The sequence below is a fragment of the Apodemus sylvaticus genome, chromosome 9 (assembly GCF_947179515.1).
Source record: "Apodemus sylvaticus chromosome 9, mApoSyl1.1, whole genome shotgun sequence".
Taxonomy (NCBI): domain Eukaryota; kingdom Metazoa; phylum Chordata; class Mammalia; order Rodentia; family Muridae; genus Apodemus; species Apodemus sylvaticus.
Window position 1 is genome coordinate 100261514 of NC_067480.1, and position 25841 is coordinate 100287354.

The 25841-nt window shown below is 43.4% G+C and overlaps 4 protein-coding genes and 1 pseudogene across 4 annotated transcripts; all 5 read left to right on the forward strand.

The window, feature by feature from the left end:
- Nucleotides 1-532: 532 nt before the first annotated feature.
- Nucleotides 533-982, forward strand: LOC127691877 (THO complex subunit 4-like; the record flags this gene model as incomplete). Its single annotated transcript, XM_052191807.1, has 1 exon — nt 533-982. A coding segment is annotated over one exon (450 nt), but the record flags the coding sequence as incomplete, so codon positions are not given.
- A 4225-nt stretch (nt 983-5207) lies between these two features.
- On the forward strand, nt 5208-5657 carry LOC127692760 (THO complex subunit 4-like; the record flags this gene model as incomplete). Its single annotated transcript, XM_052193359.1, has 1 exon — nt 5208-5657. A coding segment is annotated over one exon (450 nt), but the record flags the coding sequence as incomplete, so codon positions are not given.
- A 4226-nt stretch (nt 5658-9883) lies between these two features.
- On the forward strand, nt 9884-10333 carry LOC127692759 (THO complex subunit 4-like; the record flags this gene model as incomplete). The annotated part of the gene is made up of 1 exon (XM_052193358.1): nt 9884-10333. A coding segment is annotated over one exon (450 nt), but the record flags the coding sequence as incomplete, so codon positions are not given.
- Nucleotides 10334-14260: 3927 nt separating this feature from the next.
- LOC127692001 (THO complex subunit 4-like) lies at nt 14261-15019 on the forward strand. Its single transcript, XM_052191887.1, has one exon. It carries the CDS (start codon nt 14261-14263, stop codon nt 15017-15019), a length of 759 nt encoding a protein of 252 aa, XP_052047847.1.
- Nucleotides 15020-17148: 2129 nt separating this feature from the next.
- On the forward strand, nt 17149-18912 carry LOC127692002 (mortality factor 4-like protein 1; annotated as a pseudogene).
- The last annotated feature ends 6929 nt before the right edge of the window (nt 18913-25841 follow it).

Below are 25841 nucleotides of genomic sequence, written 5' to 3' on the forward strand. Positions count from 1 at the left end.
TAAGCACTTCTATCACTTACCAAACAATCAGGAGGAGATACAGCCACCTGTAATGGTTTCAATTGAAACCTTTGTCGATAAAGAGTGTTCCTGTTGAAAATTCTTGTTTTTCCTCATCAAGTTCTCAGGACCTCTTCCCTGTTGCTCAGTGATTTACTATGCTAAAAGCACCAGGGAGAGGCTTTGAACATAAGGTTAAAACTTTGTTTTCAAAACAGGTGGGCTCGATCTGATGCCCGAATCCACACTGGCGATGGCCAACAAAGTGGACATGTCTTTGGATGACATCATCAAGCTGAACCGGAGGCAGCAAGGAGGTCCCTGGTGGGGCCGGGGTCGCAGAGGGGCCGGCTACCAGAACTTCCGTGGCTTCAAAGCAGGCGGCGGTGGTGAGCCTAGGAGGAAGCAGCCTGCCATGGCCCTGCGCGGCAGGAACCGGGTGGCACCATACAGCCACCAGAAGCAAAGTCGTCGGGACAAGTGGCAGCAGGACCTAGTCCACAGGGCCTTCGTGGGTGGAGCCAGCGTGGACAGCGGTGGGAAGCTGCTTGTGTCCAACCTGGACTTTGCAGTGTCCGATGCTGATATACAGGAAGTCTTTGCTTCATCCGGAACCTTGAAGAAAGCCACCGTGCACTATGATCGCTCTGGACAAAGTTTGGGGACAGCAGAGGTGCACTTTGAACGGGAAGCAGATGCCCTGAAGGCTATGCAAGAGTACAATGGTGTGCCTTTGGATGGCCGCCGCATGAAGATCCAGCTCGTCACATCCCAGATCCTTATGCAACCAAGACCTGCACAAAGCATCAACAGAGGAGGCATGACAAGAAACCCTGGCTCGGGAGGTTCGCGTGCCGGAGTCACCAGGAGAGGGACAAGTGGAGGCTACCAGGGACGAGCTAGAGGGGCCAGCAGCAACTCGAAGCAGCAGCTTACTGCAGAGGGGTTGGACGCACAGTTGGATGCTTATATGGAAAGCATGGACACTGACTGAGCAAATCCATGCGAGAAATGGGACCCAGAAGCCTCATCTGTGATGCCTAGGGGGAGGGAGAGAGGAAGGGAGGGAGGGAGGGAGGGTTGGCAACTGGACTGTGCAGACCATGGTGGATTTGGGTTTTGCTTCTTTGGATTTCTCCTCTTTTCCTTGCCTGTTTTCAAATAAAATCTACAATCTAATGTAATTTCTTTTTGCCTTTTTGTGTGTTTTAGTTTGATTTTTAACTCTGAAACAGACCTCTTTGGCCCTGACTTATCTTGGGGATACATTTTACTTGTTGCTGTTGTGTTGAAGGTAGCATTTTCACCTTTGCCATACTAAAAGGCAAAGGTGTGCTGGGGTGGGGGAACAGGCATTCTAGGGTACTAAAGTAGTAATTCACCTTCACCTTGGAGACTGATTTCTTTGGTGGTTGTTGTAATCATCAAAGTAGAAGGTGGAATAAGATTGCGTTCTCTGGGCCTGTGGGGGGAAGAGCGTGCCTCAGTGGACCCATGCAGAGGCAACCCTTCACCCAGAGGGACCACCCACAGGATGGTATAGCATGGAAGAGAGTTTCTTTGGGGCATGGGGAAGGGAGTTGATGGGGAGAGTTAAGAGGCAGAGAGGAGGAGAGAAGTAGAAGCTGGCCAGGACCGTATGTGGAGGGAGTGGGGACGGGAAAGGAAAATGGAAGAGACAAAGAGGGCAAGAGAATGAGAGGATGAGAGAGAGAGGGAAAAGAGGGGCAAGCAGCCCCTTTGATATGGGTCAGAGCTACCTGGCCATGGCCAGGTAAGCGTGGGGTGGAGCTGAGAAAGGCCACAAACAGTCGTGATAGAATAATCTTTACACAGTTTGGGTCTCTGTGGGTCTGGGCTCAAGAGTGAAGGCCAAAGCTCATGGTATTTGCCTCTTAAAAACATTCACAAGTATGGCCTACAAATATTGTTGTCACCCAAGAGAGTGGAATTAAAGCTGGCCTCAAAGCCACTTACATGGTATATTATATTCCAGTGCTTCAATAGAGCTAGGTTTCTCAATCTTGCCTGGGAGTCAGCAAATCTTCTACATCTCAGGGTCTTAGAGTGATATCTGGGGACCATGTAGTTTACTAGCAAGGAATAGATAGTGTCATTGCTCATTGGGAGGAAACTAGAATTTGGGGTTTTCATATACAAGGGCAGACCAGTTCAATCCCCTTGAATGTTTACAGACTAAACCATTCAGGAAATGGTGGCAGGCACAAATCTGCTTAACCATTGGCCAGCCTGTGACTGCAACTCGAATGGCAAACAGTTCATTTGACTCGGGTCTTTTAAGAGGTCATTGCGATGGGTGTTGAAAGCAGAAAACAAAACAAAACAAAAAAAACACAACAACAATGACAACAACAACAACCATGCTAGCAAAGCATCTCAAGAAGAGGTCTGGTCTAATTTCAAAATGCTGATAGGTGTGGTGCTGAATGTGCCGTGAGGTGATCATGATTAGGTCACTTTTTGGTTTCCTTGTTTGTTTGTCTTTGTTGTTTATTTGGTTTTGGTTTGTGTTTGTTTTCTGTTTTGTTCTTTGTTTTGTTTAATCCCAGCATTAAATGGGCTTAAAGGTGTGTGCCACCACTGCTGGGCAATTAGATCACTTCTGATCCACATCTCCAGGCAAGCAGACACACAACTTTAATCCGAATCTTGCCTTGAGGACATCCAATCAGGATCAACCGACTGAGATTCTAATCTAATCCAAACTGGGCCACACCTCCTTCTCAAAGCCTATATAAAGACAGGGAAGAAGGAGCTTTTCCTCTTTGCCTGCTTGCTCTCATCTTGCTAGCAAGTCCATTCTTTCACCGGGATCCCAGCATCTCTACTGAAGACCAGTTGAGACCTCCAGCCTTGTGGACTGAGTGGATTCTGGAACTCTGAACTTTCCATCATCATAGCAAACCACTGGATTAGTGGGACCACACCTTGTAAGTCATTCAACTCAATCCCCTTTCTGTATGTATGTAGAGATTCATTCTGTAAGTTGTGCTTCTCTAGAGAGAACCCTGACTACCATAGTGATGATGCTTTTCATTTCAAAGATTTAGAAGAAAGATACTTGTCTCAAAACTATTTCTCTGAGCTGGGCATAGTGGCCCATGGGTTGATGTCTCACTACTCTGTAGAGGGAGTTAAGCAAATCTAGGATTCTGAGGCCAGCCTGGGCCATAGATCAACTACTAGGCTACAGAGTCTGACTAGGTCTTAAAGGGAACCCAAACAAACAAACCAATGTTCTCTCTCTGCACCATTAAAGAAACTGAGATGAATCTGAAAATGGGACCCAGTGAGTTGCATTCCAATGGAATCGATGGCAGAGCCCAGTGTCTAGAACACTAAGCCCCCCGTATCTCCAAGCCTTCCTTCTTTTAGTATACACTCCATACATTTTATTCTCCTTCTTAAGATCCTTCCAGGAGGGTTCCAAGAGGGTCTCCATGGCCGAGTACTTGCGTGCAGTACCCATGTGTGAAGCCATGGGTGAGATGCCCAGCAATAAACACAAGTAGTAGCTATCTGTCTTTGTGACACCCCTCTAGAGGACAGTCTCTGATTCCCCCTATGTTGCAGTCACAGAATCTTGGGATGTGTGTCCATTTTTTTTTTTTTATTTTCTGGCTCTGCTGTTGTTTCTTTCTTTGTTTCTTTGTTTTCTGTTTTTTCCTATCTAATGGGAGGAGTTTAGAGATGGTGTTCTGTTTCTTTAGGTGTCAAAAGCTTTCACCGAAGCACTTGGGAGACAGAGGCAGGCAGATCTCTGAGTTGGACGCCACCTCTGCTCTACAGCGTGTTCCCCCTCGATACCTACATAAAAGAAAGCCAACTGATTTAAGAGGTAAGAGGGACTCTGGGAGAAGGCTATGAAAAAAATGAAGCTTTCAGTCAGATTAGTGGGTTTCACAGAGAATTAGCCACAGTATTTTCTTTTGGCATCTAGGTTACAGCTCCCAAACATTGCTTTCATTGGTATCCTGTCTCTTTATAGGGGATGATGATTTGTGGTGTGAAAAAAAATCCCAAGACTTAAACTTAACATTCAACTCTATATTGTACTCGCTTTTAAGTAACGTTGTCATTTTGAAATTGTGTATTTTGGAGGTTTATACTTATCATTCTACTTATGATTGTTTCCATGTTTTTATCTTCTGTAGATAAAATATACAGATAGTGTTGTTGTTGTTGTTGTTTTTTTCTCAAGTATCAGTCGTACTAGGCTGCCCTGGACAGTCTAGAGCTGTCTAGGTGTAGTAGCAGGATGTCATCTAACTTGAAAAGGTCCTCCTGTCTCTGCCTCTTGAGGGCTGGGATCAAAAGCATTGGCCACCACACTGAACCTTTTTTTTTCCCGTTTAGTTTACTCTATTTTGTTTGTGACAGTGATCCCCTATGCAAACCTGGACAATGCGGTTATATTTTATTTTCTGTTCAAATTCCTCAAATTCCTTTCTGGTTTGTTTGGTGGTGTGTTGGTACAGGAGTCAGGTAGAGCTCAGAAGACTTGGATGGGTGAATTGTCTCCTCGATAGGTACTGGTACCCAGAGACTGGCCTCAGCTCATTGGGTTTGCCTGTTCAGATGTTTCCAATGTTGTTTGGAAAGTGTGGTGTTAAGAGTTGTATAGGAATCACTCTGAGTAGGCCAGAAATGTAATTAAGCACTTCTATCACTTACCAAACAATCAGGAGGAGATACAGCCACCTGTAATGGTTTCAATTGAAACCTTTGTCGATAAAGAGTGTTCCTGTTGAAAATTCTTGTTTTTCCTCATCAAGTTCTCAGGACCTCTTCCCTGTTGCTCAGTGATTTACTATGCTAAAAGCACCAGGGAGAGGCTTTGAACATAAGGTTAAAACTTTGTTTTCAAAACAGGTGGGCTCGATCTGATGCCCGAATCCACACTGGCGATGGCCAACAAAGTGGACATGTCTTTGGATGACATCATCAAGCTGAACCGGAGGCAGCAAGGAGGTCCCTGGTGGGGCCGGGGTCGCAGAGGGGCCGGCTACCAGAACTTCCGTGGCTTCAAAGCAGGCGGCGGTGGTGAGCCTAGGAGGAAGCAGCCTGCCATGGCCCTGCGCGGCAGGAACCGGGTGGCACCATACAGCCACCAGAAGCAAAGTCGTCGGGACAAGTGGCAGCAGGACCTAGTCCACAGGGCCTTCGTGGGTGGAGCCAGCGTGGACAGCGGTGGGAAGCTGCTTGTGTCCAACCTGGACTTTGCAGTGTCCGATGCTGATATACAGGAAGTCTTTGCTTCATCCGGAACCTTGAAGAAAGCCACCGTGCACTATGATCGCTCTGGACAAAGTTTGGGGACAGAAGAGGTGCACTTTGAACGGGAAGCAGATGCCCTGAAGGCTATGCAAGAGTACAATGGTGTGCCTTTGGATGGCCGCCGCATGAAGATCCAGCTCGTCACATCCCAGATCCTTATGCAACCAAGACCTGCACAAAGCATCAACAGAGGAGGCATGACAAGAAACCCTGGCTCGGGAGGTTCGCGTGCCGGAGTCACCAGGAGAGGGACAAGTGGAGGCTACCAGGGACGAGCTAGAGGGGCCAGCAGCAACTCGAAGCAGCAGCTTACTGCAGAGGGGTTGGACGCACAGTTGGATGCTTATATGGAAAGCATGGACACTGACTGAGCAAATCCAAGCGAGAAATGGGACCCAGAAGCCTCATCTGTGATGCCTAGGGGGAGGGAGAGAGGAAGGGAGGGAGGGAGGGAGGGTTGGCAACTGGACTGTGCAGACCATGGTGGATTTGGGTTTTGCTTCTTTGGATTTCTCCTCTTTTCCTTGCCTGTTTTCAAATAAAATCTACAATCTAATGTAATTTCTTTTTGCCTTTTTGTGTGTTTTAGTTTGATTTTTAACTCTGAAACAGACCTCTTTGGCCCTGACTTATCTTGGGGATACATTTTACTTGTTGCTGTTGTGTTGAAGGTAGCATTTTCACCTTTGCCATACTAAAAGGCAAAGGTGTGCTGGGGTGGGGGAACAGGCATTCTAGGGTACTAAAGTAGTAATTCACCTTCACCTTGGAGACTGATTTCTTTGGTGGTTGTTGTAATCATCAAAGTAGAAGGTGGAATAAGATTGCGTTCTCTGGGCCTGTGGGGGGAAGAGCGTGCCTCAGTGGACCCATGCAGAGGCAACCCTTCACCCAGAGGGACCACCCACAGGATGGTATAGCATGGAAGAGAGTTTCTTTGGGGCATGGGGAAGGGAGTTGATGGGGAGAGTTAAGAGGCAGAGAGGAGGAGAGAAGTAGAAGCTGGCCAGGACCGTATGTGGAGGGAGTGGGGACGGGAAAGGAAAATGGAAGAGACAAAGAGGGCAAGAGAATGAGAGGATGAGAGAGAGAGGGAAAAGAGGGGCAAGCAGCCCCTTTGATATGGGTCAGAGCTACCTGGCCATGGCCAGGTAAGCGTGGGGTGGAGCTGAGAAAGGCCACAAACAGTCGTGATAGAATAATCTTTACACAGTTTGGGTCTCTGTGGGTCTGGGCTCAAGAGTGAAGGCCAAAGCTCATGGTATTTGCCTCTTAAAAACATTCACAAGTATGGCCTACAAATATTGTTGTCACCCAAGAGAGTGGAATTAAAGCTGGCCTCAAAGCCACTTACATGGTATATTATATTCCAGTGCTTCAATAGAGCTAGGTTTCTCAATCTTGCCTGGGAGTCAGCAAATATTCTACATCTCAGGGTCTTAGAGTGATATCTGGGGACCATGTAGTTTACTAGCAAGGAATAGATAGTGTCATTGCTCATTGGGAGGAAACTAGAATTTGGGGTTTTCATATACAAGGGCAGACCAGTTCAATCCCCTTGAATGTTTACAGACTAAACCATTCAGGAAATGGTGGCAGGCACAAATCTGCTTAACCATTGGCCAGCCTGTGACTGCAACTCGAATGGCAAACAGTTCATTTGACTCGGGTCTTTTAAGAGGTCATTGCGATGGGTGTTGAAAGCAGAAAACAAAACAAAACAAAAAAAAACACAACAACAATGACAACAACAACAACCATGCTAGCAAAGCATCTCAAGAAGAGGTCTGGTCTAATTTCAAAATGCTGATAGGTGTGGTGCTGAATGTGCCGTGAGGTGATCATGATTAGGTCACTTTTTGGTTTCCTTGTTTGTTTGTCTTTGTTGTTTATTTGGTTTTGGTTTGTGTTTGTTTTCTGTTTTGTTCTTTGTTTTGTTTAATCCCAGCATTAAATGGGCTTAAAGGTGTGTGCCACCACTGCTGGGCAATTAGATCACTTCTGATCCACATCTCCAGGCAAGCAGACACACAACTTTAATCCGAATCTTGCCTTGAGGACATCCAATCAGGATCAACCGACTGAGATTCTAATCTAATCCAAACTGGGCCACACCTCCTTCTCAAAGCCTATATAAAGACAGGGAAGAAGGAGCTTTTCCTCTTTGCCTGCTTGCTCTCATCTTGCTAGCAAGTCCATTCTTTCTCCGGGATCCCAGCATCTCTACTGAAGACCAGTTGAGACCTCCAGCCTTGTGGACTGAGTGGATTCTGGAACTCTGAACTTTCCATCATCATAGCAAACCACTGGATTAGTGGGACCACACCTTGTAAGTCATTCAACTCAATCCCCTTTCTGTATGTATGTAGAGATTCATTCTGTAAGTTGTGCTTCTCTAGAGAGAACCCTGACTACCATAGTGATGATGCTTTTCATTTCAAAGATTTAGAAGAAAGATACTTGTCTCAAAACTATTTCTCTGAGCTGGGCATAGTGGCCCATGGGTTGATGTCTCACTACTCTGTAGAGGGAGTTAAGCAAATCTAGGATTCTGAGGCCAGCCTGGGCCATAGATCAACTACTAGGCTACAGAGTCTGACTAGGTCTTAAAGGGAACCCAAACAAACAAACCAATGTTCTCTCTCTGCACCATTAAAGAAACTGAGATGAATCTGAAAATGGGACCCAGTGAGTTGCATTCCAATGGAATCGATGGCAGAGCCCAGTGTCTAGAACACTAAGCCCCCCGTATCTCCAAGCCTTCCTTCTTTTAGTATACACTCCATACATTTTATTCTCCTTCTTAAGATCCTTCCAGGAGGGTTCCAAGAGGGTCTCCATGGCCGAGTACTTGCGTGCAGTACCCATGTGTGAAGCCATGGGTGAGATGCCCAGCAATAAACACAAGTAGTAGCTATCTGTCTTTGTGACACCCCTCTAGAGGACAGTCTCTGATTCCCCCTATGTTGCAGTCACAGAATCTTGGGATGTGTGTCCATTTTTTTTTTTTTATTTTCTGGCTCTGCTGTTGTTTCTTTCTTTGTTTCTTTGTTTTCTGTTTTTTCCTATCTAATGGGAGGAGTTTAGAGATGGTGTTCTGTTTCTTTAGGTGTCAAAAGCTTTCACCGAAGCACTTGGGAGACAGAGGCAGGCAGATCTCTGAGTTGGACGCCACCTCTGCTCTACAGCGTGTTCCCCCTCGATACCTACATAAAAGAAAGCCAACTGATTTAAGAGGTAAGAGGGACTCTGGGAGAAGGCTATGAAAAAAATGAAGCTTTCAGTCAGATTAGTGGGTTTCACAGAGAATTAGCCACAGTATTTTCTTTTGGCATCTAGGTTACAGCTCCCAAACATTGCTTTCATTGGTATCCTGTCTCTTTATAGGGGATGATGATTTGTGGTGTGAAAAAAAATCCCAAGACTTAAACTTAACATTCAACTCTATATTGTACTCGCTTTTAAGTAACGTTGTCATTTTGAAATTGTGTATTTTGGAGGTTTATACTTATCATTCTACTTATGATTGTTTCCATGTTTTTATCTTCTGTAGATAAAATATACAGATAGTGTTGTTGTTGTTGTTGTTTTTTTCTCAAGTATCAGTCGTACTAGGCTGCCCTGGACAGTCTAGAGCTGTCTAGGTGTAGTAGCAGGATGTCATCTAACTTGAAAAGGTCCTCCTGTCTCTGCCTCTTGAGGGCTGGGATCAAAAGCATTGGCCACCACACTGAACCTTTTTTTTTCCCGTTTAGTTTACTCTATTTTGTTTGTGACAGTGATCCCCTATGCAAACCTGGACAATGCGGTTATATTTTATTTTCTGTTCAAATTCCTCAAATTCCTTTCTGGTTTGTTTGGTGGTGTGTTGGTACAGGAGTCAGGTAGAGCTCAGAAGACTTGGATGGGTGAATTGTCTCCTCGATAGGTACTGGTACCCAGAGACTGGCCTCAGCTCATTGGGTTTGCCTGTTCAGATGTTTCCAATGTTGTTTGGAAAGTGTGGTGTTAAGAGTTGTATAGGAATCACTCTGAGTAGGCCAGAAATGTAATTAAGCACTTCTATCACTTACCAAACAATCAGGAGGAGATACAGCCACCTGTAATGGTTTCAATTGAAACCTTTGTCGATAAAGAGTGTTCCTGTTGAAAATTCTTGTTTTTCCTCATCAAGTTCTCAGGACCTCTTCCCTGTTGCTCAGTGATTTACTATGCTAAAAGCACCAGGGAGAGGCTTTGAACATAAGGTTAAAACTTTGTTTTCAAAACAGGTGGGCTCGATCTGATGCCCGAATCCACACTGGCGATGGCCAACAAAGTGGACATGTCTTTGGATGACATCATCAAGCTGAACCGGAGGCAGCAAGGAGGTCCCTGGTGGGGCCGGGGTCGCAGAGGGGCCGGCTACCAGAACTTCCGTGGCTTCAAAGCAGGCGGCGGTGGTGAGCCTAGGAGGAAGCAGCCTGCCATGGCCCTGCGCGGCAGGAACCGGGTGGCACCATACAGCCACCAGAAGCAAAGTCGTCGGGACAAGTGGCAGCAGGACCTAGTCCACAGGGCCTTCGTGGGTGGAGCCAGCGTGGACAGCGGTGGGAAGCTGCTTGTGTCCAACCTGGACTTTGCAGTGTCCGATGCTGATATACAGGAAGTCTTTGCTTCATCCGGAACCTTGAAGAAAGCCACCGTGCACTATGATCGCTCTGGACAAAGTTTGGGGACAGCAGAGGTGCACTTTGAACGGGAAGCAGATGCCCTGAAGGCTATGCAAGAGTACAATGGTGTGCCTTTGGATGGCCGCCGCATGAAGATCCAGCTCGTCACATCCCAGATCCTTATGCAACCAAGACCTGCACAAAGCATCAACAGAGGAGGCATGACAAGAAACCCTGGCTCGGGAGGTTCGCGTGCCGGAGTCACCAGGAGAGGGACAAGTGGAGGCTACCAGGGACGAGCTAGAGGGGCCAGCAGCAACTCGAAGCAGCAGCTTACTGCAGAGGGGTTGGACGCACAGTTGGATGCTTATATGGAAAGCATGGACACTGACTGAGCAAATCCATGCGAGAAATGGGACCCAGAAGCCTCATCTGTGATGCCTAGGGGGAGGGAGAGAGGAAGGGAGGGAGGGAGGGAGGGTTGGCAACTGGACTGTGCAGACCATGGTGGATTTGGGTTTTGCTTCTTTGGATTTCTCCTCTTTTCCTTGCCTGTTTTCAAATAAAATCTACAATCTAATGTAATTTCTTTTTGCCTTTTTGTGTGTTTTAGTTTGATTTTTAACTCTGAAACAGACCTCTTTGGCCCTGACTTATCTTGGGGATACATTTTACTTGTTGCTGTTGTGTTGAAGGTAGCATTTTCACCTTTGCCATACTAAAAGGCAAAGGTGTGCTGGGGTGGGGGAACAGGCATTCTAGGGTACTAAAGTAGTAATTCACCTTCACCTTGGAGACTGATTTCTTTGGTGGTTGTTGTAATCATCAAAGTAGAAGGTGGAATAAGATTGCGTTCTCTGGGCCTGTGGGGGGAAGAGCGTGCCTCAGTGGACCCATGCAGAGGCAACCCTTCACCCAGAGGGACCACCCACAGGATGGTATAGCATGGAAGAGAGTTTCTTTGGGGCATGGGGAAGGGAGTTGATGGGGAGAGTTAAGAGGCAGAGAGGAGGAGAGAAGTAGAAGCTGGCCAGGACCTTATGTGGAGGGAGTGGGGACGGGAAAGGAAAATGGAAGAGACAAAGAGGGCAAGAGAATGAGAGGATGAGAGAGAGAGGGAAAAGAGGGGCAAGCAGCCCCTTTGATATGGGTCAGAGCTACCTGGCCATGGCCAGGTAAGCGTGGGGTGGAGCTGAGAAAGGCCACAAACAGTCGTGATAGAATAATCTTTACACAGTTTGGGTCTCTGTGGGTCTGGGCTCAAGAGTGAAGGCCAAAGCTCATGGTATTTGCCTCTTAAAAACATTCACAAGTATGGCCTACAAATATTGTTGTCACCCAAGAGAGTGGAATTAAAGCTGGCCTCAAAGCCACTTACATGGTATATTATATTCCAGTGCTTCAATAGAGCTAGGTTTCTCAATCTTGCCTGGGAGTCAGCAAATATTCTACATCTCAGGGTCTTAGAGTGATATCTGGGGACCATGTAGTTTACTAGCAAGGAATAGATAGTGTCATTGCTCATTGGGAGGAAACTAGAATTTGGGGTTTTCATATACAAGGGCAGACCAGTTCAATCCCCTTGAATGTTTACAGACTAAACCATTCAGGAAATGGTGGCAGGCACAAATCTGCTTAACCATTGGCCAGCCTGTGACTGCAACTCGAATGGCAAACAGTTCATTTGACTCGGGTCTTTTAAGAGGTCATTGCGATGGGTGTTGAAAGCAGAAAACAAAACAAAAAAAAACAGAACAACAATGACAACAACAACAACCATGCTAGCAAAGCATCTCAAGAAGAGGTCTGGTCTAATTTCAAAAAGCTGATAGGTGTGGTGCTGAATGTGCCGTGAGGTGATCATGATTAGGTCCCTTTCTGGTTTCCTTGTTTGTTTGTCTTTGTTGTTTATTTGGTTTTGGTTTGTGTTTGTTTTCTGTTTTGTTCTATGTTTTGTTTAATCCCAGCATTAAATGGGCTTAAAGGTGTGTGCCACCACTGCTGGGCAATTAGATCACTTCTGATCCACATCTCCAGGCAGGCAGACACACAACTTTAATCCGAATCTTGCCTTGAGGACATCCAATCAGGATCAACCGACTGAGATTCTAATCTAATCCAAACTGGGCCACACCTCCTTCTCAAAGCCTATATAAAGACAGGGAAGAAGGAGCTTTTCCTCTTTGCCTGCTTGCTCTCACCTTGCTAGCAAGTCCATTCCTTCACCGGGATCCCAGCATCTCTACTGAAGATCAGTTGAGACCTCCAGCCTTGTGGACTGAGTGGATTCTGGAACTCTGAACTTTCCATCATCATAGCAAACCATTGGATTAGTGGGACCACACCTTGTAAGTCATTCAACACAATCCCCTTTCTGTATGTATGTAGAGATTCATTCTGTAAGTTGTGCTTCTCTAGAGAGAACCCTGACTACCATAGTGATGATGCTTTTCATTTCAAAGATTTAGAAGAAAGATACTTGTCTCAAAACTATTTCTCTGAGCTGGGCAGAGTGGCCCATGGGTTGATGTCTCACTACTCTGTAGAGGGAGTTAAGCAAATCTAGGATCCTGAGGCCAGCCTGGGCCATAGATCAACTACTAGGCTACAGAGTCTGACTAGGTCTTAAAGGGAACCCAAACAAACAAACCAATGTTCTCTCTCTCTCTCTGCACCATTAAAGACACTGAGATGAATCTGAGAATGGGACCCAGTGAGTTGCATTCCAATGGAATTGATGGCAGAGCCCAGTGTCTAGAACACTAAGCCCCCCGTATCTCCAAGCCTTCCTTCTTTTAGTATACACTCCATACATTTTATTCTCCTTCTTAAGATCCTTCCAGGAGGGTTCCAAGAGGGTCTCCATGGCCGAGTACTTGCGTGCAGTACCCATGTGTGCAGCCATGGGTGAGATGCCCAGCAATAAACACAAGTAGTAGCTGTCTGTCTTTGTGACACCCTTCTAGAGGACGGTCTCTGATTCCCCCTATGTTGCAGTCACAGAATCTTGGGATGTGTGTCCATTTTTTTTTTTTTATTTTCTGGCTCTGCTGTTGTTTCTTTCCTTGTTTCTTTGTTTTCTGTTCTGTTTTTTCCTATCTAATGGGAGGAGTTTACAGATGGTGTTCTGTTTCTTTAGCTGTCAAAAGTTTTCACCGAAGCACTTGGGAGACAGAGGCAGGCAGATCTCTGAGTTGGACGACACCTCTGCTCTACAGCGTGTTCCCCCTCCATACCTACATAAAAGAAAGCCAACTGATTTAAGAGGTAAGAGGGACTCTGGGAGAAGGCTATGAAAAAAATGAAGCTTTCAGTCAGATTAGTGGGTTTCACAGAGAATTAGCCACAGTATTTTCTTTTGGCATCTAGGTTACAGCTCCCAAACATTGCTTTCATTGGTATCCTGTCTCTTTATAGGGGATGATGATTTGTGGTGTGAAAAAAAAATCCCAAGACTTAAACTTAACATTCAACTCTATATTGTACTCGCTTTTAAGTAACGTTGTCATTTTGAAATTGTGTATTTTGGAGGTTTATACTTATCATTCTACTTATGATTGTTTCCATGTTTTTATCTTCTGTAGATAAAATATACAGAGAGTGTTGGTTTTTTTTTTTTCTCTAGTTTCAGTCGTACTAGGCTGCCCTGGACAGTCTAGAGCTGTCTAGGTGTAGTAGCAGGATGTCATCTAACTTGAAAAGGTCCTCCTGTCTCTGCCTCTTGAGGGCTGGGATCAAAAGCATTGGCCACCACACTGAACCTTTTTTTTCCCCCTTTAGTTTACCCTATTTTTTTTGTGACAGTGTTCCCCTATGCAAACCTGGACAATGCGGTTATATTTTATTTTCTGTTCAAATTCCTCAAATTCCTTTCTGGTTTGTTTGGTGGTGTGTTGGTACAGGAGTCAGGTAGAGCTCAGAAGACTTGGATGGGTGAATTGTCTCCTCGATAGGTACTGGTTCCCAGAGACTGGCCTCAGCTCATTGGGTTTGCCTGTTCAGATGTTTCCAATGTTGTTTGGAAAGTGTGGTGTTAAGAGTTGTATAGGAATCACTCTGAGTAGGCCAGAAATGTAATTAAGCACTTCTATCACTTACCAAACAATCAGGAGGAGATACAGCCACCTGTAATGGTTTCAATTGAAACCTTTGTCGATAAAGAGTGTTCCTGTTGAAAATTCTTGTTTTTCCTCATCAAGTTCTCAGGACCTCTTCCCTGTTGCTCAGTGATTTACTATGCTAAAAGCACCAGGGAGAGACTTTGAACATAAGGTTATAACTTTGTTTTCAAAACAGGTGGGCTCGATCTGATGCCCGAATCCACACTGGAGATGGCCAACAAAGTGGACATGTCTTTGGATGACATCATCAAGCTGAACCATAGGCAGCAAGGAGGTCCCTGGTGGGGCCGGGGTCGCAGAGGGGCCGGCTACCAGAACCTCTGTTGCTTCAAAGTAGGCGGCGGTGGTGAGCCTAGGAGGAAGCAGCCTGCCATGGCCCTGCGTGGCAGGAACCGGGTGGCACCATACAGCCACCAGAAGCAACGTCGGGACAAGTGGCAGCAGGACCTAGTCCACAGGGCCTTCGTGCGTGGAGCCAGCGTGGACAGCGGTGGGAAGCTGCTTGTGTCCAACCTGGACTTTGCAGTGTCCGATGCTGATATACAGGAAGTCTTTGCTTCATCCGGAACTTTGAAGAAAGCCACTGTGCACTATGATCGCTCTGGACAAAGTTTGGGGACAGCAGAGGTGCACTTTAAACGGGAAGCAGATGCCCTGAAGGCTATGCAAGAGTACAATGGTGTGCCTTTGGATGGCTGCCGCATGAAGATCCAGCTGGTCACATCCCAGATCCTTATGCAACCAAGACCTGCACAAAGCATCAACAGAGGACGCATGACAAGAAACCCTGGCTCGGGAGGTTCGCGTGCTGGAGTCACCAGGAGAGGGACAAGTGGAGGCTACCAGGGACGAGCTAGAGGGGCCAGCAGCAACTCGAAGCAGCAGCTTACTGCAGAGGGGTTGGACGCACAGTTGGATGCTTATATGGAAAGCATGGACACTAACTGAGCAAATCCATGCGAGAAATGGGACCCAGAAGCCTCATCTGTGATGCCTAGGGGGGAGGGAGGGAGGGAGGGAGGCAGGGAGGGAGGGAGGAAGGGAGGGAGGGAGGGAGGGATGGAGGGAGGGAGGGATGGCAACTGGACTGTGCAGACCATGGTGGATTTGGCTTTTGCTTCTTTGGATTTTTCCTCTTTTACTTGCCTGTTTTCAAATAAAATCTAAAATCTAATGTAATTTCTTTTGTGTGTGTTTGTTAGTTTGATTTTTAATTCTGAAACAGACCTCTTTGGCTGACTTAACTTTGGGATACATTTTACTGGTTATTTTTATGTAGAAGGTGTCATTTTACCTTTTCCTTAATAAATTAGTAATATATTTAGAAAAATCACAAATATTCCAGAGTCATAAATTATTAAGACATCATTGATTACTGATTTTTGTTGGGATTACCTAATTTCTTACAATTTGTGTCTCTCTCGGTCTGTGCTCAAAGAGTGTGGGTCAAAGATCATGGCATTTCCTTCTTAAAAACATTTATAAGTATAATTTTCACCCAAGAGTCAGTAATTAAAGCTATCCTAGAATCCTCTTACATGGTATAACTATTTTAGTTGCTCAACAACGCTGGGTTTCTCAGTCTTCCCTGGAAGTCAGCAAATATTGTACATCTTGGCAGCCTCAAAGAGTTGTATTGGAGGACCATGTAGTTTACTGGCAAGAAAAGTATTGTGTCATTGCTGCTTTTGTCTGGGGGAAACTGGAATTTGGCTTTTCATATGTAAGGCCAGAGAACTTAAATCTAGTTGAAATTTATAGACTACAATATCCAGGAAATGGTGATGTGCACAGCTCTACTTAACCATTGTCCAGCCCGTAGGCTGCAATTCTAATGGAAAACAGGTAACTTGACTTTGATCTTTTATGACGTAATTGCTATTCTTGTTGCATTGGTTAGGGTGTGTATTTCTGCCCAGAACAGCATAATCAAGAAGCCAGTTGGGGAGGAAAGGGTTTATTCAGCTTACACTTCCACATTCCTGTTAATCACCAAAGGAAGTCTGGACTGGAACTCAAGCAGGTCAGGAAGCAGGAGCTGATGTAGAGGCCATGGAGGGATGTGTCTTACTGGCTTGCTTCTCCTGGCTTGCTCAGATTTTTTCTTATGGAACCTAAGACAACCAGTCCAGCGATGGCACCACCCACAAAGCCCCTTTCCTCTGTGATCACTAATTGAGATAATGCACCATAGTTGGATCTCATGGAAGCATTTCCCCAACTGAAGCTCCTTTCTCTGTGACAACTCAAGCCTCTGTCAAGTTGCCAGCACTGTTGTTGAAAATAGAACAAAGATGAGGATCCTAGCAGAGCATCCCAGTTAGTGCTCTGGTATTATTTCAATAAGCTTATAGGCATGATGGGAAATTCCAATACCAAACTGAAAATTGTGACAGACATTTTTTCTCTTTTATTCTATTTAGTGCTTTATATATTTTTTTAAAAAGGAAGAAGACTAAAACAAAAATTTTCAAATTAACAGATGGTTGACTGCTCTCAGCCAAAGCTAGAAAAGACTGTATAATTTTCACCAGGAGTGTATTTAGTTACAAGTCAATTCTTTAATCCTTAAAAAAAAAAAAAAAAAGCAGCTCATTATGGAAGAATCTTTTAATCAAGTTTCTGACCTCTCTTGAAAATGTGGAAGCACATGAAAAGAATCTTATTCTTTTCACTCCATTATGATACTGGGGGTGTCTCTGTGATGGAAAATTTTTATACTCTTTAGACACTTTTCCTTCCCTGGAAGATTATCTTGACTTCCCTTCCCTTACAACATGCCAAGTTCCCAGACAGAAGTTGACATCCTATGCAGGATTCCAAAAGCAACCAAAGAAAATATTTAATTATTATACTTTGTCAATACATAGTATGTTACTTATGTACATTAGCATTATATTTGGGAACTGTCTTAGGCTAGTATATCTTTCTATCAGTTTCTTGTGTGTTTATTATTTAGAGATGGGGGTCTCACTATGTAATGGCCAAAAATTCACTATGTAGACAAGGTAGCCTCAAACTCCCAGCATCTGCTTGTCTCTGCCTTTGACTCAATTCCTAGTATCATTCCTAGTATCATGAAGTAATTTAAAATAGTTTAAAATTTCAATATAATTCAAAGTAGACCTAGACCCTCCAAATGACCGGACATAGACTCTTACCCTCATCTCTTAAAGATTGTTGTAGGTGTCCATACTTGCACTGGCATACATTACACATATGTGGAGGTCAGAGAACTCATAGGAGCGCATTCTCTCCTTCCACCACGTGGGTCCTGGGGACAGAACTCAGGCTATCGGGCTCTCTGTCACATGCTTGAGCCCACTGAGCCCTCTCACCTAATTCTCCATTTTGATAAGAGGCATGGAATGTGAGTTACCTGAAGAGTCCCTATGCCTGCTCTTGCTACTTATATAGTCACAGTTCTTGGAACTACAGAGGGTAAAAAGGTTATGTGCTCAGTGCACTAGACATAAAAGGGTTTATCTCCCTGTGTGACACCTACTTTATGTTATCAAAGGCATAAAGTATGGCATAACTCTGCCTTCAGTGAGGAGTGTCCTTCAGACAGCAGTAGCTGGAAACTGGCCGTTCTCAGGCAGTTCTCTACAGCATAACCATCCTTGGGACTCCTGAGATCTGAGTGCTTATCTTGCACCCTGCAGATCCCTATCTTATGAAAGGAAAGGTGAGTCTAAGGAAGCAGTATTCAGAAATTGGATTGGGTAGAGAGTAGGGGACAGTTGTCAGGGGTGGTAAAAGAAGGAGGAAGTGGCAAATCACTTATAAATGGTGACCAAGCAGGAACCAAAGCCTAAATTCCAGGAGGGCAAGTGAGTGCTGTGCTTTCATGGGGCTCTTCCTTATGAAGCAAGTATGTAAGGGTCGCTGTAAAGGACAAACCAGTGAAGTACTTCATCGGTTGCAGTGGTTGGAATAAAAATTGGGATGAATGGGTGCCAGAAAGCAGAGTACTCAAACATGTGGACACCAATTTGCAGAAACAGAGAGAACTTCAAAAGGCCAATCAGGAACAATATGCAGAGGGAAAGCTGACAGAGGCTGCTCCAGGGAGGATGACAGCCGGTCTACAACAGAAAAATGTTGAAGTGAAAACAAAAAAGAACAAGCAGAAAACACCGGGAAAAGGAAATGGCGGCAGTACCAGTGAGATACCTCAGCCTCCTAGGAAGAAAAGAACCCGGGTAGATCCTGCCCTTGAAAATGAAGAAGTATTCATGAATAGACTTGAAGTTAAAGTGAAGATTTCTGAAGAGCTGAAACCATGGTTTGTGGATGACTGGGACCTGATCACCAGACAAAAGCAGCTTTTATATCTACCTGCCAAGGAGAATGTGGATTCCATTTTGGAGGACTATACAAATTATAAGAAGTCTCCAGGATATACAGATAACAAGGAGTTTGCTGTTAATGAGGTTGTGGCAGGAATAAAGGAGTACTTCAATGTAATGTTGTACACCCAGCTACTCTACACACTTGAGAGACCAGTGTGCTGAAATTCTCTCAGATCACCCGGATGTACCCATGTCCCAGGTGTATGGAACACCACATCTACTAAGATTATTTGTGCGATTGGTGTGAAGTTGGCCTATACATGTCTAGATGAGAAAAGCCTTGCTTTATTACTGAACCATCTACATGATTTCCTCAAGCACCTGGTGAAGAATTCTGCAACTTTGTTCAGGGCCAGTGATTGTAAAGTGGCTCCTCCCACTACGGAAAAAACTATGAAGGCTGTGCTCTCTCTCACTCTTGCTTGGATCTCTGTAAACAGCTTGGTTCCTTCTCATGTACAAATGATGTATTTTGAAGACTGTTAGTGTATAACAGAGTTGATGCTTGTTTTCTGTTTGATTTTAAACAGAGAATTTAAAGGAGTAACTGCTCCATTTAAAAAAAAAAGGCAATTTTTCAGGTTTGATTCACTGATTTCACTGGGTTTCTTCCCACCTATCCTTTATAAACTCCAGTAATATCTTTGATGGAGACCTGCTAGTGTCAATAAAATGCAACATTATGATATATAGATGGTGTAAAGAATGTTACTTGAGGAAACTGCAGGAAGAAACAAGGTGTGTTGCTATTGAGAACCCTCCCCTAGTCTCTGAAGAAAGGGACACTTCTACGGCTACTTGGATGTAATGTCTTTTTTAGACCCCTTTGGTTCTGTTTTTCAAAATTTTAGACCATTTCCATCTTTTATATTCTGTGTTTTCATAGCAGAGAACATCCTATACTAATTTCCTTGTGCCTAAGATTACTTGGGTCATGGCAGACATTTAATAAACTAATGCATTTGTGTTAATTCTTTGTTGATTTAGGATGTTTGGATGATTACACTGGTTTTTGGTAGCTCCCTTACCATAGAAGCTGAGAAGCTTCTGGCCCCTTTAAGATCGACTTGTACAGCGAATCTCCTGGCAGGGCTTCTCAGCTGAGCTAGGCTCCTAACTACAGGTGCAGAGCTCCTAAGGTCAATTGAGACTAATTTTTTATTTTTTTTTTTTAAAACAAATTAAAACGAACTCAAGGGGTGCACAACCAGCAGAAAAAGTTTTAACATTTTTTTCTTTCAACATGAAACACAGAACACAAGCAATGAAACAAAACGAAAACACAGACTTAACATAAAACAGTCAGTTTTGATGGACATGGACAGATTGGTATGCCAAGGACATACAATAGACAGAGAGAGAGGGAAGAGAATTAGAGGTCCTGAATAGACCCAGATATGCTACCTAAGGGACCCAGAACCAAGCACTCCTCTAGTAGGAGTCAGAGGAGGCAGGATGTCTCCAGACCTCCTCCTGTCCCAAGTCAGCTCAGTCAGTCAACAGGGAATCCAGAAAAAGAGCAGGGATAAAAAGAAAGAGACAATTACACAATTGCAGCATGGCCTCATAAATTCTTAGACTGAAGGAAGGTTTATTTTTCCCATCAGCTTTTATACCACTTTAATTACATGCAGGTACTAAGGGTGTGTACTATAATAGGGAATCAAGCAAGACAATAGTCAAGGAAAAAGCAAGACAGTAAACACAAAGTCCCATGATCACTCACTCCAGTGATGACTGTTTCTAAGGATGATCAGGATGTCCAAACCTACTTCCTGGTCCTAGCCTAAAGTCATAATCAGGACTGAAACCTGCTTCTCTGACCCACCCTAATGTCAGATGCCTGCCAAGCAGTCCGTTTTCTTGTCCATGGCCAATATCAGACTCCTACCAAGTTCACCCCAAAAGGCTCTCCACGCTTCAGGAGTCAAGACTCTGAGCAGTGAGCGGCAAGGGACACCCCTGCCGTAGGGACACAGGCAGGCCCAGGCTGGAACTGGAACAAGGGAAAAGCAGAAATGATGTCATAGCAAAGTTCATTTCCATCAGAACTAGCCTTATTCAGCTAAATAGAGATTACTAAAACAGAGATATGAATTATCTCTGAAGTAATTTTGCAAAAGAGTGGGGAAAGTTTTAAGTTTGCTGACAAATATGCATGCAAATTTCCAATCACTTAATCATCACCTTTAAAGTTTCTTGGCATCTGAGCTGGGATTTTGGCCGGTCAGGAATTGCAGGTTGTTCTGAAGAGGGTGTTTCCCAGGTTTCCAGTCAGAGAGGCTGTTCCTGCAGTTCCCTTAGTTCCAAAGTTCCCAGCAATTGTTTCAAAAGCCCCTCAAATAATGTTAATTGGTTTCACGTTTCCATGACAAAAAAGAACACACACACACACACACACACACACACACACACACAAACGTGAGCCGACTAGTTTAGAAACTGACATATAAAAGAAGGCTGTCAGTACGCCATTAAAATTCAATAAAAATTTGATTGAATCTTCCATTGAAGAAACTTAGGGATGAAATTGAAGGGTGGTGTTGTAAAGCAATGAACAATAAAAAGGACTCTGACAGCTAGTCCAGACAGAGTTCTTGCAGAAACCAAGAAAGAGCGTGGAGTGAGAGATGAAGAGCTGAAATGGCGGCACCCACCTTTGAGCCAGGCAGAAGGAGCAGTCAGTCATTCAAGGTCATACTCAGTTTCCCAGTGAGAGACCAGCCTGGGTTACCTGAGACTCCGTATCTACAAAAGACGTTAAAAAGTAAAACATGGAGCCCATATTTCAAAGGTAGTTCAACAATATTTTTACATAGCATTAAGATATGCTAAAGAATATCTCCCTACAATAATAATCTTAAAACGTTTCCTGAAGTCGGGCAGTGGTGGCACTTGCCTGTAATCCCAGCACTTGAGAGGCAGAGGCAGGCGGATTTCTGAGTTTGAGGCCAGCCTGGTCTACAGAGTGAGTTCCAGGATAGCCAGGGCTACCCAGAGAAACACTGTCTTGGGGGAGGGGGGAAACTTTGCTGTCTAGAATAGCTTGAGAAGCCTAATACACCAGTCTCCTGATTCCTGTACCAGAAGTGTGGGTCCAGACAAGTGAAGATGCTATTTTTTCCCATAACCAGTTCTCTGGGAACCTTGTGACTGTCTGTGTGAGAGCACATTTAGAAGACTGAACTGGTTCCAGCAGGTAGAACCTGTTTAAAATTAAAGAACACATAAGATTTACAACAAATCAAGGGAGGGATCAGTGGATACCACAACCCACTACCTAACTTGAAGGAGTTCACATCACAATGTGGTTATCACCACCTATACATCCTTTCTGAATGCAACTCCTTTTCTAATCACAGCTGTGGCAACCTCTCTCTCTCTCCCTCTCTCTCTCTCCCTCTCTCTCTCTCTCTCTTTCTCTCTCTCTCTTTGGTCTCTGCTCTGCTCTGTGATTTGCTATGAACAAAAACCAGAAAATCTCAATGACAACAGTCAAAGGACATGATTAGGACAATTTCTAAAGAAATTCAAAGGGTCAGTGAACATATATGTGAAGGCATGTTCAAGGGCCTTAGTAGTCACAGGCACACAGACTTCACAGGTGCTAATGGTAAACCGTTGAGGCATTGTATACTGAATGCCATGTGTTAGAGAAGGCAGAGAGGGAAGACAGAATATTCACGCCTGTTGGTAGGATGGTTCATTCACACAACCTTAGAAAACAATCTAGAATTGCTTTCAAATCAGTAGAGCCACATACTGTTCTCTTGCTTCCCCCACCCCCAAAATGTTTCAGACATTGAATCTGTGTTGGCTCAATGTAACTACGTAACTCCCAAGAACTTTCCTTTGTGGGAAAGGAGTTTGGGTGGGTTGTTTGTTTTGTGTTTTGTTTTGTAACCTGGCTGTCCTTGAACTCACTGTGTAAGGCAGGCTACCCTCAAACTCACAGAGATCCTCTTCCCTCTGCCTTCCAAGTTCTGGGATTAAAGGTGTGCATCTCCAGACACAGCCTTATCTTATCTTTTCTTTTCTTGAAGATGACAGTGAAAGATGGAGACATCTTACATCTGTGACAAGCACAGTGTACATGGTCTCTCTCCTTGACCTTCTGGCCACTGAGCAGGTGGAAGCAGGAAGCATGGCTCCTACAGAAACAGGACATTTTCTAAAATCCAGTCATGGGCCAAAATACCCAGGGATGGTACTACACACAAAGGCAACCTCTCTGGGAGTTTGAAGCCAGCCTGGTCTACATAGCAAGTCCTAGGACAGTCAGAGACTCTGTCTCAAAAACAGACAAACAAACAAACAAGCCTCCTATCACAATACCACTGCTGTGATTTCAAAAACATGTATTCCAAATGATGCTATACACCAAAACAACTAAAAGTCACAGCATGAAGCAATGGAAGATTTGAAATAGGCATATGTATAAGAAAGAATAGAACAAAAGCCAATCAACAGAGGCTGATTGTGTGCCACACCCTGAGTTCAGGATAGTCCATTCGAGTCTACATTTAAAAGAAATGTTAATTTAAATTTAAAAGCACAGTACTTCTTGGATTTTATGACAGGGTAGAACTGTCATGTTAAAATAATTGGGTCCTTGTTACAGTCTAAGTTTTCCACTAGAAATCAAGTCTTTATGATAAGCAATATTTTTTTTCCAAGAAAGAGTTTATTTTGTTTTACTGCTCATCAGTTTGACAAGTTAGAAGGAACACACAATATCCATGGTGCTGGTGAAAGTACATACAAAGTGGCCTGTCAGACACCACAGAATATAAGTTGATATTCAGTCTCATGCCTAACATATATTTGTTATCTTTCCTTTGACCTCATGTTATAAATTCATCAGTATACAAAAGGTATGCACGTATAATAGTCATATTATTTTTATAATGGCAAAAACTTGCTAAAGGCTCATCGATAATAAATTATATTTCTGCATAATTGACTTCCATGCAAATACTAAAATTAATATAGGCCATTACCTACAGGCATGGTAAATTGGCTAATTTTGTATTTTTTATTATATTCAACACTATATTTTATACCAATCACAAAAATGAAGGACATGTTAGTAAATGAACATAAATAGATAAAGTCCTTTTGTTTGCTTTGTTTTTAGTAGAGCTTAAAATCTTGGCTCTTACTTTGGTACAAACCCAAAATAAGCACAAGTTTTACACATTGGAGTTCACTGTCGTAAGACTGTTCTTCATGTCACCAGATGATTTTACATCCATATTAACTAAGAGTTGACAGTTCTGCTGTGCCAAGTAATGAATTATAGGCACAATTATTTGGATATAGATCTCCTGCTATGGTCAAAACTATTTGACTTGAGTGATTGTCATCATTCTCAGCCCACAAGGAACAGGTTACATTCATTTAAAAAATGGTGTCTATATTAAGATGGTCTAACCAATTCATTAACTGTTTCAATGAACAATGGTTCTGGTTGGAGGGTTGCACAGACATTAGGTAAGGGTAAGATTCTGGTTTATTGGCTGTGATGATTTGAAAAACATTCATCTCAGAAAAAAGAGTAATTTATAAGGTCCTCTTCTTCAAAACTGATACAATAATTATAAATGTCAAGCCAAACATTCAGTCTTACTCTTTGTTGTTCTCTTACAAGCCACCTCCCAAATTGTCTACTTTTCTTTGGGTTGTATAAATAATTTTGGAATATTTAAGCTGTTCTGAAAACCATAGTATAGTGTAAAAACCTCAAAAAAACCATCCTACTAATAGAGAGGCTAAGATAGGAGAAGCATGTTTTCAAGACCATTATGTGGTACACAGCAAGACAACTCTCAGGTTCAAATAAGCAGAAAATGTATATGAATTGTACAATATTGGATGTATTTCTCCAATTACCAAATTAGAGACAAAACTGAATGACAGCTAATAAATTTCTAAGTCCTCATATTTTTGAATTTCAATCAATTAGGATATTTTAGTAATATTAACTTTCATTGTAAGAGATATTAAGGAAAAATGATTACTTTGTTATTTTTGTTGTGAGAGGTGGAATTATGTTTGTGTGGGTTTGTTGAAAGATTACTTTCTTCCTTTTTCTAGGTATAGTTTCTATTATCCTTTGTAGGGCTGGATTTGTGGAAAGATATTGTGTAAACTTGGTTTTGTCATGGAATTATCTTATATTCTGACTATGGTAGATCTGACTATGGTAATTTAGAGTTTTGCTGGGTAAAGTACCTTGGGCTGGCATTTCTGTTCTCTTGGGGTCTCTATGACATCTGCCCAGGATCTTCTAACTTTCATAGTCTCTGGTGAGAAGTCTGGTGTAATTCTGATAGCCTTGCCTTTATATGTTACTTGACCTTTTTCTCCTTACAGCTTTTAAAATTCTTTCCTTGTTTAGTGCATTTGATGTTTGATTATTATGTGAGAGAAGGAATCTCTTTTCTGTTCCAGTCTATTTGGAGTTCTGTAGGCTCCTTGTATGTTCATGGGCATCTCTTTCTTTAGGTTAAGGAAGTTTTCTTCTCTAATTTTGTTGAAGATATTCACTGGCCCTTTAAGTTGGGAATCTTCACTGTCTTCTGTACCTATTATCCTTAGGTTTGGTCTTCTCATAGTAGGATAAGCAAGTTTATCTACCATAGTCACCATGGACCTCAGACTGTGAACAGGACCTGCCAGAGACAATAACAGCTGCCCATTCAACAAAGGCACCCATGCAGAAAGCTATTTTTGACCTCAGAGTTGTGCCTATTCAGTGAACTGGCTCACTAACAAGATCCCAAGATTTAGGAAACAAGACAAAAAACAAAACAGAAAAACAAAAAACAACTTTCCTAAGAGACATCAGACATCAGGCAAATCGTACAAGGGCTGCTGGTAAAATGAGATTAATAATATTCTCCAAGAAAAAAAAAAAAAAAAGCCTGGCGCACGCCTTTAATCCCAGCACTTCCGAGGCAGAGGCAGGCAGATTTTTGAGTTCGAGGTCAGCCTGGTCTACAGAGTGAGTTCAGGACAGCCAGGGCTACACAGAGAAACCCTGTCTCAAAAAAAAACAAAAAAACAAAAAAAACAAAAACAAAAAATAAACAAAAAATAAACATTTCTCCTGCCTAACTCTAGCTGTTTCTTACACCACTCAGACTTCTCAACAAAGAAGGCTTTTGTCAAATACTCCAGCAAGGTAGACACCATTCTACCATTCCACTATTCATGTCCTGCTTGTATACACAGGTACCCACAAGTCCTTTGATTACCAATTTTTATATAACTAAGTACTTTACATGTATAAATAAGTCCATAGTTTAATTTTTTAGTTCAATTATCTGGCCTCTTTTTCCCTAGCAAACTGCCTCCCTCACCCACCCACCAAAGACTACTACTACCCATTTCTTGGCAAAACCACATTATTT